The sequence below is a fragment of the Silene latifolia genome, chromosome Y, assembly GCF_048544455.1.
Source record: "Silene latifolia isolate original U9 population chromosome Y, ASM4854445v1, whole genome shotgun sequence".
In the NCBI taxonomy this organism is placed as follows: domain Eukaryota; kingdom Viridiplantae; phylum Streptophyta; class Magnoliopsida; order Caryophyllales; family Caryophyllaceae; genus Silene; species Silene latifolia.
In genome coordinates, this window is record NC_133538.1 from 228,779,717 (window position 1) to 228,798,179 (window position 18,463).

At 43.1% G+C, this 18,463-nt stretch overlaps 1 protein-coding gene across 1 annotated transcript; it reads right to left on the reverse strand.

Moving 5' to 3' along the window:
- Positions 1–7,005: 7,005 nt before the first annotated feature.
- LOC141630180 (uncharacterized) lies at positions 7,006–7,449 on the reverse strand. The gene has a single exon (XM_074443043.1). It carries the CDS (start codon positions 7,447–7,449, stop codon positions 7,006–7,008), a length of 444 nt encoding a protein of 147 aa, XP_074299144.1.
- Between the last annotated feature and the right edge of the window lie 11,014 nt (positions 7,450–18,463).

Here is an 18,463-nt window from a genome sequence, read left to right on the forward strand (position 1 = left end):
GATGGTCGATAGAGTAGTCTAATCTACTCGATCGAGAGGCTTTTTGACGCTGTGGGCTTTAATTAGCCGTGTTTGGTTTATTTTGCAAGAACACTTAGACTTTTCCTATTTAACCAAGGATTACTAGGTTAATTAGGCATCACTTTTTACTCGGAGACTATCTCTTTTTACTATCATTCATATTGGAAAAACATACTGTTACTTTTTACGTTGCTTTCACCTTGGGATTATTGGACTCGGATTTCGTCGTTCTTTACGCCGGATTGCTCAGATTGTAATCACCTCCTTCTCTTAATATTAATTAACCTTCTTGTTGCCTTTAATTATTGTTTATGCATTTATTCTTACTTGCCCTAATTTCTATCATCGCGTTTTATTATTATTTCGCTATGTTTTCTACCGGAAATTTACATGCTGTTAGATTAGTTATGAATATGAGTAGCTAATTCCCCTTCATGTTGGGATTAGGGGATCTGCGGTAGAATAATGACGACGTAGTAAATGAATTAGACGAACCGATTTAAGAGACTCTGTCACTATAGCAATATAACTGTAATCACCGACCTAGTTGAGTGCACGCTTCTATGTCACCTATTAAACTGGCTACAATTAACCCTGGATCGAAAGATTGGATTAAATAGGCCTGCTATAAACAGTAGACTACCCTAATGAGGACGAAAGTTAAGTTAGTGGTATTTTAGGGTGGGAAGTGGACCGAAAGGACCTTCTAATATCCGTCTCACAGTTAGTTAAATGCCGAGTCATTTATCGCTAAGTTGTTAAACTACCGTTGTGAACCGAAGTCCCGACATGCCTCTCTCTTATTGATAGTTTAATTCATTTTCCCTTATCTCCGCTTTCCTCTTTATTTCTCTTCCTTCAAACTCCGTAGTTAGAAACCAAAAATTAATCATACCCAATTGTTACCTTAGAATTAGAAATAGATAGCTGTAGTTACATTCCTCCCTGTGGATTCGATACTCGACTGCCTCTACTACATATTAGTTGGGACCGTTAGGTTTTATTTTTGACAGGTACGCGACAGACGTGTCAATAATGACCTTGTAGTTTATACGTTGGCGTTACTTGGTGTTTCATGAGTACTATGTAATCCCTTGTGTTGCCTTGTTGTGTTGTGATGGGGAGTGTGGGACGAACTTCGGGGACGAAGTTCCTTTTAAGAGGGGAAGACTATAATACCCGCCCTGCTAGGGACCTATTGACCGACTGATTGACCAAGGGAGAGCCTTAGCAAGGGAGACGGAAGAGATTATATGATCAATATAACTCGATCCTCGACCTATCAGAGGGCACTCGGTCGAGTATTTGAGGTACTCGACCGAGTGCGGCGTACTCGGCTGGGTATGTCTATACTCGACCGAGTACCTCGTCGGACAGCGCGTTAATATAAAACGCAGATACTTAAACATAAATCATTTTCGTCAGTTCCTTTTCTCACTCCTAAACCTAATATCTCTCTCTCCCAAATCACTCATCTCACTCTACACATCTTGGGTGGCCTTGAACACTATTCCGGGGAGGGAGATGTTCTATGCATGAAATCATCGAGTCGGGTTATCGCCGCCGTCGGCATCGGTCTGCTCTCAAGGCGAGTTTGTGAATATTTTTATCTTTTAATATATCTTGGATAGGTTAGGGAAAGGGTACGGTTGTTACTTGTAGGATTCGATGTGGAGTCTTGCTTGGCATAATATGATGGATGCATTTTCATGGAATAGCAAAAATGTAGGGTTTCTCTACTTAGTCGGTTGTGTAATTAATTTGAGATTGATGTGATTGATTGATTAATTGATCAACATGTTGTATTTGATTGATATTGGTTGAGATGGTATTGTGTTGATATTGAGATTGGTATTGATGAGATGGGACCATGTTCGGGAGATGGTTCCAACCCCATGTTCGCCCCTTGTGGCTCCCGTCATAAGGGGGATGTGAACATTAATGAACTGGGTGCGCTCGTTGCGATAAGCGGGGCATAGGTGGGAACGGATGCGGCCCCCCACTTGCGGAGAGGGTTACCTGTTGCGATGGGTAATCTGGCAGTGCTACACATATAAGTTTTTAGTCGGTATGTGATTGCTATTGTAGTTAAAGAACGGCTACGTCTGTCTGTTTGTGTTGTATGTTGATTGTATTTATGTATTTCTCTTATCCTTGTTATGTAGTTGACTGACCCCGTTTATTGTTTTTAAAACTGTGGTGATCCATTCGAGGATGGTGAGCAGTTGGCTTAGCAGGTGTTCGTTGATATGTTGCTTGTGGGATATGGAGGGGATCGAGTCATCACGCTGTCTAGCTAGTTGTCGTTGTCACTAATGCTTTTTAGCTTCCTTTCAGTTGATTCAGAGTTGTATTGCTTTTGTTATGTTTGTATAAACGGTAAGAATACATTTAATAAACGTTCTGTCATGGTCTATTTGACATACTTACCTTGGGCAACCTACATGGTAACATCTTTATTTACTAGGGAAGGCCTTGGTAAGGCTCCTTGGTAAGTAGGGGTGTTACAGATGGAGTTTCAGCAATCGGCTTCAATGGTGGTCCAGTAGTAGCTTAACCGCATGATTTTTCGGGCTAGAATCATTGCGTTCATCTGAGGACCACACTCTCCATGGTGGACCTCTTCCATGACTTTCTTGGCTTTCTTGTGGTCAATGCAAAGGATAAGGACTCATTGAGGTGTTCTTTTGTATAGTTGGTTTTGATTTATCACGAATTGTGATGCTAGTAAATGGATGGTTCTTTGTCCTCTTGGATCGAAGTTGGGAGGGAATTCGTTTTTGGCTTCGTAGTTAAGGATGGCTTGGTACCAAGGTTTTGCATGGTTTTCCTCGTCGTTGTTGATGACGCAGATGTGAGCTGGCTCGCTTCTTCTCTCGATGCATAAGGGCAAGGATGTCATGTCATCACGTATGTTGATGAGTGAAGCAAGTTTTGCCAGGGCATCGACAAATTGGTTTTCTTCTCTAGGCTAGTGGAAGTAGTCAATTTGGTCGAAAAATTCGGCCTCTTGATTGTTTTTTCTTGGTAAGGTATTAGGCTGTCGCTTCGGATCTTCCGTGATCCGGACACTTGATTGATGATGAGCGATGAATCACCATGGAGCCTCAATCTTTTGATGCCAAGTGTTATGGCTGCTTGTAGGCCGATGAGGCATGCTTCTTATTCGGCGGCGTTGTTGGTGACGGCGAAGTCCAGCTTGACTGAGATCAGAACGTGTCCTCATTTGGAGGATATCAGAAGGATTCCTACTCCAAAGCCTCTCAGGTTTGATGCACGGTCGAAGTATAGGTCCCATCTATAGGTGTCAGCTAGGGATGGCAATGGGTAGGGTCTGGGTAGGGTCCGCCTAGACCCGGACCCGACCCGAGATTTTCCCTTTGGACCCGTACCCGACCCAGACCCGCAAGGGTCTAAAATTTGAGGACCCATACCCGGACCCTATGGGTAAGGGTAGGGTCTGAGTCTACCCGTGGATCCGAGTTTCAGCCACTTTAGTAACAAGATTAACAGCTATTGGGTCTATAATATTAAAAAAAAAAATTCATACTACTTTAACATTAAGAGTTTATTAATCTGCCGTTAATGGTGGTTGTCGGTCGCCTGCTATTAAAGAGGTGGTTGTCAGTCGCGTATTAGTGTTGTGGTGGTGGTTTTCTTGTGTCAGTGGTGGTATTGTCAGAAGAGTTTGGTTGGGTTTCATCACTTTATGGGATGAGAGAAGAGAAAGAGACTTTAGTTGGGTTTCTACAGTCTGCCAGTATCAATTCAGAAAAGTTGTAATTTTGATTATTTTTTTTTTCTTTAATAAAGGGTCTAAGGGTCGGGTATGGGTCTCATAACTTAGACCCGGACCCGGACCCGAACTATTTTCTTAAGACCCATACCCGACCCATACCCATTGGCTCTTAAAAAATGAGACCCATACCCGACCCATTAGGGTCCGACCCTCAGGGTCTGGGTCGGGTCCCCGACCCACTGCCATCCCCAGTGTCAGCACAAAGGATGTCTTTGTCAGAGAGTGACCAGGTGTCGGTCGTTAGATCCTCGCTGACAGGGTTTTCTGCTAGGAAATCGGTGATGGCCCTTCCCTTGATGACCTTGAGGGGTACGAATTTGAGGTCGAGCTCAGATAGCATGAGTGTCCATCTGGATAGTCTTCCATTCAATACGGGATTTTCGAAGATGTACTTGATGGGGTCCATCTTGGAGTAGATGTGAACTGTGGAGCTGAGCATGTAATGCCATAGATTCTTTGTGGACCTCACCAGAGCAAGGCATGTTTTCTACAATTGTCTCATAGTCGATGAACTTTTTGCTGATGTAGTAGTTGGCTTGCTCTTCGCTGTTGACTGTTTGTGCTAGCATTGCTGCTCTGGCCGTGTTTGTGACGGTTAGGTATAAGGATAGGGGTTTTCCCTGCTGTGGTGGTATGAGGACAAGTGGTTTGGCTAAGATTTCCTTTATCCTGTCGAAGGCTTTTTTGCAGCTGTCGCCCCAATTGGTATGATCGGTAACGTGGAGCTTTTTGAAGATAGGCTCGCAAATCATGGTGAGATTGGCTATAAAGAGGCTGATGTATTGAACTTGACCCAGAAATCCCCAAATCTCCTTCTCGTTTTTAGGCCGATGAATTTGTTGGAGAGCTTTGATTTTGGTTGGATCGATTTCGATGCCTCTTTTACTGACGTCGTGTCCCAGGAGTTTTTCGGAGGTGACTCCAAATGCACGCTTCTGAGGATTTATCTCGTGTTGTATTTCCGAAGACGGGCGAATAATTTTAAAAGGGCGTCGATGTGGCCATCTTGTTCCTTTGATTTAACGATCATATCATCGACATAAACCTCTACTTCTGTATGCATCATGTCGTGTATGAGAGTGGTGGCGGTTCTTTTGTAGGTTGCTCCGGCGTTGATTAGACCGAAGGGCATGACAGTGTAGCAATATGTGCCCCACTGTATAGCTAATGTGATCCTGTGCATGTCTTCCACAGCCATTTTGATTTGATTTTATCTGGTGTACTCATCCATGAGCGTTAAGAGGGCGTGTTTGGCGGTGTTGTCCACCAAGATGTCGTATTGCGGTAAGGGGAAGTCGTCCTTTGGGCTTGCCTTGTTTTGGTCTCTGAAGTCAACGCAGACCCGGATTCTCCCGTCCTTTTTGGGTACGGGGACTATGTTAGCCACCCAGTCGAAACATTCGGAAATTTTGATGAATCCGGCTTTGAATTGATTGTCAACCTCTTCTTTGATTTCCAATGCCCATTCAAGGCGAATGCGGCACAACTTTTGCTTCACGGGTTTGGCTCCGAGCTTAATGGGTCTCTTGTGCTCTATGATCTCCCTGTCAATCCCAGGCATATCTTTTTAGGACCAAGTTGTTAAACACCTAATCCGAATCTTAGGAGCTTACGATTCTACGATCCAAAATGTGGCTACCGATCCCGATCCTAGGTAGGATCTTAATTTTGTAGGAACTTACGATTCAACTTGTCTCAAATTTATTTAAAGTGGAATCTTAACCTGATCCTACAATTATACAACTCGATCCTACATTATTAACATATCAAGATTTTCAATTACCAGAATTTTATATATGACTCTTAAGATAGATATTTACTATAAACGGGAATAACTTATGGGCACATGCTAAGATAATGGTGTTTTGAGATTTAAATACAAGATTTTAACATATTTTGTTAACAAAATTATGTATTTTAGTTAATTTGTAGGATCTTACGATCCTACGATCCGATTCTACCCATTCGATCATACTAATCTCATCAATCCAACGTAGGATCCCGATCCTAGCAACATTGCGTCCTTGTATTCGAGCAAGAGGTCAGTCCCTGCGTTAATGGGTTCGGTCTCCTCAATGATGGGTGTCCTAAGTTCGTGTTTGTCGAGTTCTTTGGCTAAATGAGGTGGGTAGTCACTCAAGTCAAATTTCTCATGTTCGTTCAGAATTGCATTGTAGTTAAAATGAGACGAGTCATAAGCAAACTTGGCATTCATTAAGTCAATTTGAGCAAAGAGCTCGGACAGGAGAGACATCTCGTGGGGAGTCAAAGGCGACGCTGCAGAGGAGGTGGCCCCTGGGACAAGCTCCAGGTTGCTACGCTCCACGGGACTAGGGTGACAATAGTTGACTGAGCCTCTGAGACAACCCCAAGATTGTGATAAAATAACGGGAAAGGGACTTTGTTGGTGGATGGGGGTACGACTTCCAGTACAATCCCCAGCTTATCGTAGAACAGTGGAAAGGGGTTTTTGATAGTGGTGTTGAGAATGTTAGGAACCAGGACAGACTCTAACTCTGACTTTTCATGAGACAAGGGTTCAGACTCATCTTCCTTTCCCTCCTTGAGCATGGGGCCTTCTCTAGTTGTGATCTTGAGAATGCGGCCTTGGCGATCAGTCCATTTGAAAGTCTTCCGCCAGCCGTTGACAGTTTTATTTGGGTGAGCGTCAGAGATTAAAGTAGTAGGGTCAAATTAGTTGTTTTTGAGGGCGATAGTTATGATCTCCTCGTTTTTGAGGTGTTTGATATTGTCTTCTCCAATGAGGAGGCTTACAGCTTGTCCGTCCAGGCAAGGGGTCGACTCAGACTTGACTGGTGCAGCATTTGTGTTATTGTCGGGGATGAAATAGCAGTCTTGAAAGACTTCTATACCGGGTGTTTGACCTTTAGCATGGGGTCATAAATAGGCTCAAGAAAGCCATTGCAGGGTTCAGATTCTCCTTCAAGGAAGAAATATCAGTTGAGGGTCAGATGGTATAGGCGGAGGAAGACTCCTTGTTTTTTGCGCTTCCTCGGGAGGAGGCCCATCTCGCGAATGTCTTCGTCGGATGGTTCTTAGCCTAGCCCAATAGAGATGTTGGGGACATTGGCTTGTTTCAGGGGAGGCAAGGTGCTTTTTAGTTGGTTGAGGGACATGCCGGGGAAGAACCCTTGGCGCATCAGGATATGGTTGATCGTGAGATTTTAAAACGGGTCATAATCAAAAGTTGTTGGGTCGTCGGTTAGGGCATTCACAGCTTGGAATCCCCATATTTCGTCGTTGGCTTCTTCAGTGACCTGTATAAAAGCTTTGATTGGGGACCCGGGAATGGTGATCATTTTTCCGTAGAAGGGGACCATAATCTTCTGGTGAAATGTCGAAGTGACAGCTTTGGCGGCATGGATCCAAGGATGCCCTAAGATCATGATAAAGGATGCTTCAATGTTGACCACCTGGAAGTTGACTTGCCTTTCCAGGGGTCCGGTCGCGATGGTTAAGGTATTTAGACTGATGGCTGTGCGGTGAGTACCGTCATAGGCGCGGACTCCTTGGTTTGTTAGGACAAGATCATCTTCCTTAATTCCCAATTTACGTGCGGTTTTGAGAGGGATAACATTCACAGCGGAACCGTCATCGACTAGGACCATGGATACATTCTTCTTCAAACATTGGACTGGATAATGTCAGGTTGTGGTTGCTTCCGAAAGGAGGGATATCCTCGTCGGAGAAGATGATGGGGTTGCTCAACTTAGTAATGTCTCTTGTCATGTGAGCTATCACTTCTTTAGGTGAGGAAGAGGGTGGTACTGTCAATCTTCCCAGTGGTAAGGCTTGACGATGTTCGAAAGACGTGGCTATCAGTTGCCAGATCTGGGACCCTCGGTTGGATGTCCGCGTCTGGGACGATCTGGTCAATGATTGTCGGCGCGCTGTTTGTTCTATGATTTGGGTTTTGGTAGGGCGTCCGGATCGGGCGAGGTGATCGAATTCCATGGTTTGGTTTTCTCTTTCCATGACGTTGTAAACGTCATCTACGTCATCTCTCCAAGTGCCATTAATTTTGGGGTCACGAGCGAACCTGGAAGGAGTGTTTCTTGGTGGGTAATTTTTATGGGAATGATTTTTGTGAGGATGATTTTTGTGAGGGTGATTTTTGTGGGGGCGATAGTTGTAAGTTATGTTGGAGGGTGAATGCCAAAATGGATGTGGAGGTGGTCCGTCTTGGAATTGGGAGGTTTTGGTACTTGGTGGACCTTCCCTCGGGCGCGGCATGGGTGTTGGTTAGGTTGCACGAAAATGGAAACGGACAGGGATACAGACACGACACGCGACACGGCACTTTGAAATTTTTAGGACACGGACACGGCAAAAAAATATCAATATACATTAAAATAAAGGGAATTTGAAGACCATTATAACCAACGTCTAAACTTTGGTCATTTAAAGACCACAAAATCGTAAAATGACAATCAATCTTAATGTCTTATACGTCGAAATCAAATATGTCTTACAAACTACAAAGTTTCAAATTACAAATAAATATTTATGTCTTACTAAATAAATAAAAAGTATCAAAACTCCAAATCACAAACCCAAACCACCTCACATTCTCTTTTCTTTTTTTAACTCAGTTGAAAACAACCCCCTCATCTCTTATCTTTTTCCAAATCTCTCGATTTTCCTTCTGCCATTACTTACCACCATTCTCCGAAATTTTTTTAAAAAAATCAACACCCTAATTTTTGTTCATTTGTATGTTTTACCAAATCAATAGTACCCTTTCTTTATGTCATGTTAACTAACTATGATTAATTAGAGAAACCAATCAAAACCCTATAATAAGAAATTAGGGGAAATTGATTTTGAATAAGAAATAATAAATTAGGGAAAAATGATTATCCTGGAATGTGGTGTCGACGACTAAAGGCCAGCGGCGACGGTGAGGAGCTTTTGTGTCGGTGATGAGGGGCGGCGGCAGTTGGGGATCGTACTGTTATCCAATTGGATTTTGTTGTTTTGAAAGGCATAGCCTTGTCCACCAAGTATGGCCAGTGAATTAAAATAAAACCGCTGACACGGTTTTTGTGGTGTCAGACACATTTTGAGCCGTGTCCTAGGTGTGTCCGTGTCCGACACCGTGTCGGGCACGCGAAGGCCATAAAAGAGCCATGTGTGTGAAACCTAGGGTGTTGTTGGGTTGAACATTTGTCTGTGGTAAGCATTTACGAGCCGAGTGATCCTCTCAGAGAGACTGGCAGTAGTCTCCTGAACTCGCTGAAACATGGCAAGTATGGAGGCGTTGCTGAATATGAACACACCGTCCGGGGCCTCATTTTCCAAAACATTAATTTCACCCTCAACGGGCAAGATAAGGTGCTAGAAATCCAGAGTTGGCTCATCGTCTGAAATCGCATGGATTCTCAAATGGTTTTTTGTTGTTGTTTGGTTTTGCAGGTGGAGGTAGGGCTAGTTCGCTCTTCTCAATCATGTCATGAATGGCGTGTTTGAGCTTCAAGCAGGTTTCGGTGTCATGGTCTTTGCCTTGGTGATATTGGCAATAGGCGTTCGAATTCCAGAAATAAGTTTTCTTCGCTTCAGGCGGGTCTGAAGTGGGCTCGATTGGTTATAGTTTCCCTTGTTCCAGAAACCTCTTCAGGGCGCTAGCATATGTCGACCGTAGATTAGTGAACGTCCTTTGAGGACGTTCGGCTTTCTTTGCAGTTGGTTCTAGGAGGTTGACCTCGTCTATTTTGTTGGTTTGGCTGTAAGGATGGGATACGGTTGATGTAAACTCTTGATAGCCTCTACCCGTGGTTTTGGCCAAGACAACCTTGCGCATGTCATCCTCAATACGCGTCCCAAGGATTTAAAGATCCTGGAAGGTTTTGATGTTCTGGTATCTTAAAATATTGTCATATACCGGACGGAGGTTGTTGACGAATTTCTCCACCAGGGTTGATTCACTTGGTTTGCTCACCAATTGGGTGCTCAACCTTCTCCAGCGGGTGAGGAATTCGGTGAACCCCTCCTTGTTATTTTAGGTTAGGACCTCGAGGGTACGAGTATTGGCTTGAATTTTGACATTTTCGGCATATTGCTTAGCGAACTCAACTACAACCTCGTCCCTGGTGGTGATGCTCTTTGGGTCAAGGGAATAGTACCATTGGCGGGGAATTGGTTCCAACAATGACGGGAAGATCCAGGTAAAGAGTTCTTGCTTGTCTCCTTTGAATGACATATAATCTTTGAAGGCACGGATATGGTGGAGTGGGTCCTCAAGTCCCTTGAATTTGGGTACATCGGTTAAGATGAAGTTGTTAGGTAGTTGGTCCCCGACGGGTTCAAACCTTCAGTTATTCTCAAGGAGGATGTTGTTCCCGCGGGCTAGGAGCTGCTCTTCCAAGAGCTTAAGCCTTTTCTCAGTTTCAGTTAAGGGCGGAGGGTTATGTTCTCCGGGCTCCTTATTCTCCAGAATGTCGATACGGGTCTCGACACGGTCTAGGGTGACCTTAAGGGCTGTAAGCAGACTTCCTAGCTGAGCATTTATAAGATCTTTGTTATTATCATCATTGTTGTTAGATGAAGCTGAAGACGGGGCCATCGTCTGACGCAGATAACGGCTCATGTTACAACACAATTTGACACGGGTTAATGACAAAATGCAGAAATCACACAGGCGGAAAAACATCTCGGACACAAAGAAACGAGGCCGGCCATGTGTGGCACTTGGGTGCTGACTCGATCGATAGTACGATGCTGTTGACTAGACCATGACTCGGGTTCAACTTGACGGCGGTCGCCGTTGGACGGGTCTCGGTGGTGAGACGACTCATAAGTAAAGCCCCATAAGTACGTTTGCTTTGACACGATAGACACGAGGCAAAATTGGAATGGTGGACTGAAATTTTCAAAAATAGGAATTTTCAAAAATACATTTGTTGCTTAACAGACGGTTTTGGAAAATAAAAATCTCTGAAAATTGGCTAGTTAGGATTGAAAAGGTCATCTTAGGTTTGTTTTCAAAAGACGGAATTAGATAAAGTTGTGACAGCTTTGAAAACAATGTGTCGTTTCCGAAGAAGGGTTTTCGAAATTCAAAAAGTTTGAGAGTGATGGGGTCTCGAAAATAGTGCGTTGTTTTCGGGATTTGAAAAGGGCCATTATGTCAGCGCAAATGTCCATTATATAGGTGCGAAGGTGCTTTTGAAACGTTTATGAAAAACCGGGTTTTGAAATCGTCATTACGACTGCGTGAAAGGTTGTTTTGAAAAGGTTGTAAAGAACCAAGTTTTGAAATCGTCATTACGACGGCATGAAAGGTTCTTTTGAAATAGTTGTAAAGAACTAAGTTTTGAAATCATGATTATGACGGCATGAAAGGTTGCTTTGAAGTGGTTTTAAAAAACCAAGTTAATTGTCATTACGATGCCATGAAAGGTTGCTTTGAAGTGGTTGTGAACAACCAAGTTTTAAAATCGTCATTACGACGGCAAGAAAGGAGTGATTTGCAACGGTCGGCAAAAGACCGAGGTTTGTAATGGCCATTATAACGATGCGCGAAGGCTTTTTTTGCAAAGTTTGGAAATAACACGGAAGGACTTGTGATCACATAGCACATAAGCACTCACAATTAATTATATTATGCATAATGCTGACACGGGTTTTGGCTTAACATAGGTGGTTGCACACCAAGCGATCAATCCCCACTTTTCAAGAGGGATGACGATCCAAACAAAGTGTGTAAGCAGTGGCGGAGCTAGGATTTTAAGGAAGCGGGGAAGAAAGAGAAATATTATAAGGGGGCCTCAACAAAATTCGAAAATTTTAACTAAACATTTTGAAATTTTCAAACTTCAGAAAGGTTGACCGCCCCTGTTAGCCCCCCCATCACTGTGTGTAAGTAGGTTTCCCTAGCCTCGTTCACGTAGGAAGTGAATGCTCTTTCACGAAACAGAAATGTGTGACACCAATGGTATGCTTAACATAATCGCGATTCGAATGCAAGGATGAGAAAACTAACGCCGACGAGACGAGCCAATTGCTCGATAAAGGTTAGGTTGTAGGCCCGGACAAGGAACCCGACTTATGACCGTGATATCAAATGATGCACTTCAACCAAGACTTCATTTGAGTTTCGCCATCTATGGATCACAAAGACACAAGTGTCCTAGTTTTCCCCAGCGAAGTCACCAATATATGGACATGGGCCACCCGCACGCCGATCTGTGGACATGCGGCTGTCCGAGAGCCATGTTTGGGGACGTAGAAATACCCTCGACCGGATTGCTCTAGATCGGTCTGTTTCGACTCGATGAAGGTCTCGAAAACAATGCAGAGATGTTCGGAGTCACCACCAAGTAATTATGGGATGCCTGAAAACCGTTCGAGATCCACTTTATACCTCGGCCAAACGAAGCACAAAGCAGTGCTTGATATATGCACTAAAGATAAGGACTCGTCCCACTTTTAGCATCTTATCGCTAGAATGACTCTCGTATGCCCTGGATAAGGCCATCCACTATCCAAAGGTTCTGAGTAAGAGATGAGGTACATATTGGGAAGCCCTTTAATCGGACACCCGATCCCGCCTGCGTTAGCAGCCTTTATTGATCGATCTTGGTTAGTTAAGTGCAAAAGTTGATAAAATGGGTTAAATGCATGAATGCGCATCCACAAGTTTAAACCTAACAGGTGAAATTTTCTATATCGGTTATTTATCCAAATATCAAGTAATTGATGTCGAGTTGGATTTAAAGCTTGATTTGCATGCAAAGACGGAAATTAATCATCCATTTACCATGTTATGTTTACGGTGCTTAACACGATCTATTTGTCTAAAAAAGGTGTTTAAAACATGAAGTGTAAAATATAAACTCGTCAATCTGATCTGTCATGTCTTCGGGTTAACCGAAATCAAGATCGTCCTAGACAAGTGCTGAAAATGAGGCAGAAACAACGCCAGGCAGCCTTTGAGGCGCGAGCCTATGGGCGGTGTAAGGGGCTCCCCCGGTTTTGTAAAGGGTGATGAGCAGAAGGGTATTGGGGCGGAGGCTAGACGGCAACCTCAGTGAACCTTCTGGTTGTGCAAAAGGTTGTTAAAACCGTTTTTAAAGGTTGTTAAAACCGCTTTTTTGGAAAAGGTCGTTAAGACCACGTTTGTATCCAAGTACAAAATATGAGAGTATTCATCATTATGTCGGTGATATTCATTGTCGGGTTTGTATTTGCAAGCTTGACATGAATAGTTTTGTAAATAAACATGTAAAATGTATTTGCTCAACCGTTGTATCACCGAACTCGAATTAAATCGACATGGCACATATGTAAGCCAAGGGTGACATGCAATATGGTTAAGACAAATGGGGAAAAATTAAATGAAATAAAATGGAAAGTATTTGATATGAACTAATTATAATAAGTCCAATGCGTTGTAATTATTCAAGATTTATCATCATACTCGGGATTAAACCGACATGGTATGTAGAACCAAGGATTATTATGAATAAACTAAAATACTTGCAAATATGAATAAAAGAGGAAAATTGTTAAAATGAAAAAAATGGTGTTAAAATACCCTTTAAAGAGTCATTAATCAAATAATATCACCGAAACACGGGATTAACCGTCATGGTATAAAGAACCAAGGTTGATTATGATTTATGGTTAAAAAAATGTTTATCATAAAAATGATTTGAAATGGTAAAAACCGTTTTAAGAAAAAAAAGAAAAACAAAATAAAACATTGAGGAATGATGAACTCAAACACGTTGAGTTTTGACCTGAGAAGCCATATGATGCACGAGCCCCTAGGCGAGGCAACGGGCTTCTGTCTCAAGCCAAATCTCGGTTTTGGCTCGATCTTTCCAAGTTTTGAATCGTTTTATGCATGTTTTATGATGTTAAAGTCATGAAAACAGTAAAGGACATGAAATAAAAGGATTAATTACACCCTCAAACTTACATATTCGGTTGCTTGACGAGAAATCGACAAAGTATAAAACTTATGAGCCGTAAAGCTTGATTTAAAAAAAAGCCGTTTTGTAATTATGGAGTGTTGCTTTGCTTTAGTGTAACTGTAGTTGGTCGAAGTGGTAAGCCAAGTGTTTTAGTTGCACGATGACGGTACCAAACAATGTGTAAGGCTCGTGTTTTCAATCGGTAGGTCAAAAACACGTGTCGGTTTTTTACTTTAGAAGTCGAGGTCTTGAATTTTAAGGGAGAAAAAAGGGGCGGACTCTCACGTGAAGATTATGGGGTGTTCTTGAGGGGTATTTATAGAGGAATGTGTGATGCGCATTTTGGGTGACGTGGCCATACTGGTCACCCAAGGAGCCGCGAGCATGTGGGCAATACAAGGGTTGTCCTGTCCTTTTTGCAAATTTGAAATTTATCTTTTGTTCTATCCTAGCTTTTGTTGGATATGTTTTGTACTTGGGAACCAACTATACCATGTATACTTAGTATGTGGGTGTTATGTGGGGTGGGTTTGTTATGTTTGACTCATGTTTGACTCCTTGTTGGAGTCAGGATTTGAATTTTGAGTCGGTTTTTGGTCTGGTGTCGGTTTTGAATCTAGTTAGTATCATTGAGACCCCGTCGTCGTGCATAAAACACTCCAGGTATTTTTAAAATGTTTTCATTTTCGAAACTGTTTTCTGAGCTTTCCAACACGTAGTTATACAAACCGTCGATCAAGCGTAGCGATTTTCAAAACATGTTGTAGTCCGATAATCATCGGGTGTTTGTTGGGGATTCCACAGATACTGGGTATCTACACTACCATGTTTAGAAAACTTTTAAAACACTCTGACATTTTGAAATGCTTCTATAATCTTCTAGATTTTTCCATGAACTTGATCCTTTGAGCTTTGAAGTGCGCCTAACACTAGAACCTCGGTTGGGTAAGAAGCCAGCCATGACATTCTCCCCCACCAAAGCCGTATACGTCCCCATCATGGTCGACCCTCGATAACTCATACGTTGTCTTCCGGCCTTGATGACTCGTTGTGCAGCAATAAAACACCCTTGTTGAACATATCCCTGATGCCTTGCAGGGTTAGTCCCTCCTTGAATTATTGGTTGACGCCCTCTTTATGGAGCCTTAATCACTCGTAAGGAAGCGATCCTTGCATTAACTTCCTGTTGTGCGAGCTTGATCTCAATCTCGCTCCCCTTTGACGTAATTATGATCACGCCGTCCCCAAGTTTGAATAGCCTGACTGAGTCGATAAACTCCATGCCAAGCACAAAATCTTCCTCGTCCATATCAACGATCATGAACTTGGCCTTTCCCTTCCACTTCCCCAAGCGGATTGGGACTCCATAGGTCATCCCGTAAATTGGCGTAGCCGAGGAATTTAATGGCTTCAACTCGAAGCCAGTTTTGGTGTATCGAATACCCATACCCTAATCACTTTTAAGGCAACGTAGTTTTGTGTTTCACCTGAGTCGATTAGCACCCGAGTCTGAACACCGTTCATCTCCCCATCGACAGTTAACAAGTTCTTCTTGTACTTGCGTCCCGCCTCTTCATTTGTCGCTGCCACCTCGTACGCGACCTTGTTAGCCTGTTTAGTCGGCTCCATTTCATAATTTGTCGTATCATCCAGCCCCGCATGCTCCTTGCTAACAACCCTGGTAACCTTTAACGTTGGCTCGACGTCAAATTATGTCGCGATAGCCAATCTCATTGGCTTGTCCACGCCCCCGTATTGAGAAGTCTCATTGCCCCGAGCCTCCTCCATGGTTCACGGGACTATGATGACTCCTCCTCTTCGTATTGCATCACCATTGCGCTATGCTTTGCCCGTTAGGGGCACTCCCTGACCATGTGCGCCCCTCCGCACAAGAAGAAGTTGAAGGTATTACCTTTGTCGCGCCCCTGCGTACGACTCTGGTTATGTGTTGCTTCCTTGGCCCTCGTACCATCACCCCTGATGGTGCTTGATTGGCAGTCTCCCCCGCCACTCTCGTTGCTGCTATCCTCCTCTTTGCCCCTCCTTCGATCACTTGTCACCTCGTATAAGGACTCCGCCGCCACAATCGCCTCGTTTAGGGTCTTCACGTTACGACGTTTCAACTCTTGTTTCTCCCAACGTTGTAACCCATCCATGAAGTATATAAGCAATAAGTTCTCGGTCATACTCGACACCTCTGACACGGTTAATGAGAATTGCTTCACATATTCTTTTATGGTCCCCGTGTGTCGCAATGCCCACAACTTCTTCAAAGGAATCTCCTCGGCATTCTCGGGGTAGAACTGGTTCTTGAAGTCTACCTTGAACTCATCCCATGTTCTTATTTGGCATAGTCCCTTCTTCACCTCGGCTTATCGACGTCTCAACCATAGAATTGTGTCATCGACAAGGTACATACTGGCGGTATTGATCTTTGTGGCATCGTTTTCAACTCGTAGAGTGTCAAAGTAACGCTCGACGCACCACAAGAAATTATCTATATCCTTTGCGTCCCTACTCCCGTTGAATTTCGGTGGCTGAGTCACATTGATCCTAGTTGATGCCTCCTCAATTGTGGCACTCCATGCCACTGCAGCTCTACACACCACAATTTGTTCTTGAAGCTCGTCGATTCGCTTCAAGAGGGGTTGGACTAAAGCAACCAACTTCTCATCCAAACTCTTATCAAGCCTCTCTTCAAGTGAGCTTGCAAGAACGTTGAACACACCTTGCATCTCCTGCATCACAAGGTCGCTCACCCAATTCTCCAAGGCCTTGACCCTGTTTGAGACGTTGTCCACCGTCTCGCTTATTCCCTTGACCCGATCACTTATATTCTCCACCTTTTCACTCATTCCCTCAAGCGCCCCTTGGTGCTGCACCACAGCTTGCTCCTTGGGAAAAAGGTAGATTAGCATGATTGTGATATAGTATTGTTGTGTTATTGTTAGGTGAAGGATTTGTAGAAGAACAGTTCTAGCTTCCGCTTTGCTTGTGATTTCGAAATCGAAATAAGGTAGGGTTACCATAATAAGTTGCCTGTTTAATTGATTTAAGACGATGTTGATTGATGTATTGGCTTGATAGTATTGATATTAGAATTGTCTTTGTTGGATGTTTGAATTGGTTGTTGTTTGTATGTGTTCTCGAGGCGCGTCCTCGGTTGAGTGGAGTCATCTTCGGGAATGGCTTCACGCCCTTGATTTGCCCCTTGTGGTTCCTGTCACAAGGGGGATTTGCACAATAATGGACATGGTTTATTGCTTGTTGCGATGAGCGGGGATTTGGTGGGCAAGGCTGCGGTTCCCCAATGGTGGTGTGGATTACCTGTTGCGATGGTTAATCTGGCAGGGCTACACACTTGAGTGTGTAGTCGGTTACTGGTTACTAATGGAGTTTTGAGGATGACACTATGACTGGATTGAATTGTATTGGTTTTTTTGGTTTTTCTTATCTTGATTATTCAGTTAACTGACACCGTTTATTTTTTTTAAAACTGTGGTGATCCATTCGGGGATGGTGAGCAGATTGTGATAGGTGATGATTTCATGTTAGTTGCGGGATCAAGGAGGGGATGTCATCACTTAGGGGGTGTTTGGTTGGCTACTTTGGAATGGAATGGAATGGAATGGATTGAGTTTATTCAAGTGTTTGGTTGGGTGATTTTGGAATAGAGTTAGATACCCAATGGATTCTAACTCCACCCCAACCCCTTTGAATCCCATACCGACCTCTTCTCTTTGGATTCCAACTCCATTCCTTCATGCTTATTATTAAAATGAACCAAACACGTTTTTAAAGGAATGGAATTAGAACCTCATACTACTATGGTTTCTCATTCCAATTCATTCCATTCCTACGCACTGAACCAAATGACCCCTTAGAGTCTTAGCTTCCGTTGTCGCGAGTTTAGATACTTTATGAGTTGTTTTAGATGCACTTTTCTTATACTTTGGTTTGCATTTTGAGACGATGTAATAAGTTAACTTTATAATTTAATAATTGTTCTTTTATGGTCATTTTTGTTATACTTGCCTTGGGAAACCGAGATGGTAACACCTTTATATGCTAGAGTGATCCTTGGTAAGGCACCTTGGTATATGGGGGTGTTACAGTTATAGAGGCTAAATGTCACATAAGAAGGCTAGACACTAAATGTGAAAAGGTTACTTATATTGCACTTAAATGTTTAAGAGAATTACAAGGCTTAGATACAATGTTTGGTGTGTGTGTTTGGTAGGATAATTGACAAAAAAGCCCCTTACCCCTATTTATACTACTCCTATAGAGCTCTCTAGAAGTGGAACCTTCTGGAATGTTGATGTGTGTCCTTAATATGATGTTTTACACCCTATTTTACACGCATTTCAGAGCTCATTTGTGTAGTTTAAGCTACTATTTTCCCTATTTCCGTCTACTTTTGTGTTTTTGTGTAATATTGCAGAAATGTGAAGAATCCAGCGGAAATCGAGCCGAATCCGTCCCCGAGTACTTGGCGTATTATTTGACATGAAGTATTTACTCAAGAAATGAACTTGGCGCGCGTTTCAAGGCCTGGAAATAGATTTATGGAGAATTTAGAAGCGGACTACCAGCTACAGTGGTCTATAGACTGACCTACGTGGTCTATAGACGTCGAATCTTGAACAAAAGTCCCAGAAAGAGAGCGGTCGATCGACTGGTCTCAGTGGTCGATCGACCACCC